The sequence below is a fragment of the Coregonus lavaretus genome (genome assembly GCF_964263955.1).
Source record: "Coregonus lavaretus genome assembly, chromosome: 19".
Taxonomy (NCBI): domain Eukaryota; kingdom Metazoa; phylum Chordata; class Actinopteri; order Salmoniformes; family Salmonidae; genus Coregonus; species Coregonus lavaretus.
This window is the reverse complement of record NC_140006.1, coordinates 37341770-37345393: the sequence shown is the minus strand read 5'-3', so window position 1 is coordinate 37345393 and position 3624 is coordinate 37341770. Positions and strand designations below refer to the sequence as shown.

Sequence of the window (3624 nt, the reverse complement as noted above, 5' to 3'; positions counted from 1 at the left end):
TGGACCCGAGGTCTGTCTGATTACATACACCACATGATGAAGCACAGACAGCTGTCAAAGGGGAAACAGAAACACGCATCTCTGTCGTTGCATCAGATTCCTCTTCCTTCCATCCTTTCCTTTCTTCTTGCCACAGTGCTAAGTCCTATTCAAATGCCAACTCTAGCTTGGAGCACCAGTTGCCTCCCCTCCACTTCCACAACAAACTCCGGCCCTGTTAATAACAGCTCTCAGCCTGCGAGCAGCCTTAAGACCATGTGCCACCTGCCAAAGACAGGCCCTCGGATTGGGTTTGCTCATGTAAAATGAGACTCTCTATTGGTTATTTGTCCATGGGCTTGTTTGGTTTTGGTGTCTGGGCGACAACACCATTGACTATAACAGTCTTGTCAGGATCAGTCTTGGCTGCGTTCTTTTTGGACATGTCAGGCTCCCATAGGAAAAACTCGTGCAGGAGGGTGTTGACTGTGTCAGGGCACTCCATCATCACCATGTGACTGCCCTCCTCGATGACTTTCAGGAAAGCAAACAGCAGGATCTGAAATTAAAAGGATAATAGTTACAATCAAGACACATAACATTTTTACAATATGATATTAGTCATTGAATATGACGGGCTTGTTATATGATAGGGACTGTCCATAATTCATATAATAATTTAATTTAATTCCTCTTTCATAACAACTTCAAAAGCAATTGATATAATTGACCTGTTATATATGGGTAGTAGAGCTGCCTGACTCAACATGGATTGGTTTTCATTCATTTATGTCTCCTTACCTCTGCCATGCGTTGGTCCTCATCAATAGGCACAAACTTGTCGTACATGCCGTGCACCAACAGGATGGGCACGGTAAGCTCAGCGTGGTACACCTCGTCCCCCTCGGGCCAGTACTGACCGCTCATCATGGCACGCAGCACGAACGGATTCACGTTGAAGGCATTGCCCTGCTTCAGCAGCTGCTTCTCTTTGGCTCCCTGATGGGCAAACCCAGCCCTGAACATGTTGGAAAGACTCATAGCCATCAGTATTACTTGACATTCTAAATAATGTGTTACAGTAAATTCCTCTTCCTCTTTGTATGCAGTAGTAGCTAAGCATTGACAGTGTACACTACAGTATACTTTCTGTATGAAGAGTGTCTTAGTTTTGTTTTGTCTACAGCGATAGGTTGTTGTTCTATTTGTAAAGCGATGTGTTGTTATTTTCTCTACAAATGTTATTTTGTCTGGCAATGTGTTTTGGCTTTGTCTGCACTTCAATATTGTTTTGTCAACAAATAGATGAGATGATTTCCTTACTTGAGAAAGCTCCAGGCCAGGAAAGGGGACAGGCAGTGCAGAACACAGGAAGGAAGCTGGAAGATGGAACAGAGGCTGGGCTCCAGAGCTGTAGGCCCTCCTCCATTGATCATCACTACCTTGTGAACCTGGTCTGGATACTCATGGGCCAGGAAGGTACAGAACGATACCCTGAAAAGGGATATAATCAAACGTGTAAAAACAATGTCTTGGGAACCTGCTGTCTAATTGGTCCCTTCATCATCACAACGTCATAACCCTGCCCTCTGATTGGTCCCTTCATCATGACATCGTCATAATCCTGCCCTCTGATTGGTCCCTTCATCATGACATCGTCATAACCCTGTTCTTTGATTGGTCCCTTCGTCATGACATCATCATAACCCTGCTCTCTAATTGGTCCCTTCATTGTGACATCGTCATAACGCTGCTCTCTGATTGGTTCTTCTTCATCAGACATTGTCATTACCAGTTTATGATGTGTTTCAGGGCATGTTCAAATACTGTTATTCATTTACTGTTATAAACTGGGTGGTTCAAGACCTGAATGCTGATTGGCTGACAGCTGTGGTATATCAAGCATACTTACCCATAGGAGTGCCCAATGAGGATGTTGCGTTTACGGGCGTATCTCTTGAAGATGGCCCGCATGTCTTCGGCCAGGGCGTAGAAGGTGTAGGCCGCCGCGATGTGGGGGGCCGTGCTGGCCCCGTGGCCCGCCAGGTCAGGGGCGATGACCTCATACCCCAGCCGCGAGAAGAAGTCCAGCTGGCTGCCCCAGATGTCCAGCGAGCCGCCTACCCCGTGCACGAAAAAGAGCGCCACGTCCGAGTGCGTCCCCTTGCAGCTGGAGATCTCCCTCTCCGAGTCAATCATCACCATGCGCTTGGGCTTGCGGCGGCGCCGGCGAGGCGGGGGCGCGGGTTTCTGCTCCCCAACCATGGACAGGGGAGGCACGGGTTTGGGTTCAGGAGAGGTGGGTACTTCCTTATAGTCGGCCAGTTCCACCTCCACGGTGCTGCAGGGCTCCATGTCTCCATCCTGGCACTGGACGATCTCAGAGTGCAGCACGTCACCCAGGTTCTCAATGACTAGCTGGCCGTTGCGGTAGACAGTGATCTTGCGCTTGCAGTGCACACTGCTGCTGCTGTTGCTATTTCCACTGCCCTTCTCCTGCTCTGGCTCCTTTACCTGGTCCTCCTCCGTCACTACTGGCGCCAGGCGCTCGGGCATGATGTGGTGAACCCTGAGGACTCTCCCAGGCTTCACCTCCACAAACTCGAAGGTGTCAGCTGGCTCGGAAGACTCGACGGGCATCACCAGGCTGGCAGCCTTCCCAGTCAGACAGCACAGGATCCCATCTGTAATGCTGGTCAGCATGGTGCCTGCCTGCAGAGACAAACATCCATGAGGAATGCCAATGAGCTGAAAATATGACATTTTCAAACGGATAGGTAGTAAGGACTGTGGTAAGAACATGAGGTAACCACAGGAGGCTGGTGGCACCTCAATTGGGGAGAAACGGTCTCGTGGTAATGGCTGGAAACAGAATAGGTGGAATGGTATCAAATACATCAAACATGGTTTCCATGTGTTAGATGCTCCGTTCCAGCCATTATTATGAGCCGTCCTCCCCTCAGCAGCCTCCACTGGAGGTAACATAATCTGAGTGGTGACAAAGTCTCTGATTATAATTTACTGTATATACACAACAAACATAGTATAACAACCTAAAAAGGAGCTGTCCTCCCCTCAGCACCCTCCACTGGTCAAAACACATAATAGGAAGGATCTGGTAGGCTTAACAGACAACAAAGCTCATTGAGCTAAAAGATCCCACTGGAAACTACAAAACAGTTGTTTGTACATGGCATTTGCTCCATGATAAACACCCTAGGTTTTCTCAATCATTAAGCTTTCAATTTAAAAAAGCACTGTCTTAAATGACCAGCATAACATTGGGTTCAAAGTCAGTCCATAGATAACAGTAAAAACAATACCCACTTCGTACTGAGCCTCAGTGTGGAGAAGCAGAATCAATTCACATAATGACCTAGACACAAACTAAGAATAGACAAGGCTCTTCCAAAATGGCTCCTGGACCCTAGGGTATAAATAGAACGTTAGCAATGGCACAGCTGGGTTCATGCCAACTGCTTACTGACTGTATTTATTACATGTGCCAATGGTGTTTGGTTTTCAGTACACCAGCAGACGACGATTTCCGAAGACGGTTATGTCCAATCATGGCTCAAGAGGTTTTTGGCAGTCAGGTATTGGGAGTATTTTATGTCACACTGTTTAAATACAGACACACAGATG

The 3624-nt window shown here is 47.5% G+C and overlaps 1 protein-coding gene across 1 annotated transcript; it reads right to left on the bottom strand.

The window, feature by feature from the left end:
• Positions 1 to 322: 322 nt before the first annotated feature.
• LOC311146588 (protein ABHD8-like) lies at positions 323 to 2682 on the bottom strand (the record flags this gene model as incomplete). Its single annotated transcript, XM_084183107.1, has 4 exons — positions 323 to 538; positions 781 to 997; positions 1303 to 1473; positions 1892 to 2682. The coding sequence occupies 4 exons, from the start codon at positions 2680 to 2682 to the stop codon at positions 323 to 325; spliced, it is 1395 nt and encodes a 464-aa protein (XP_084039233.1).
• Positions 2683 to 3624: the final 942 nt, after the last annotated feature.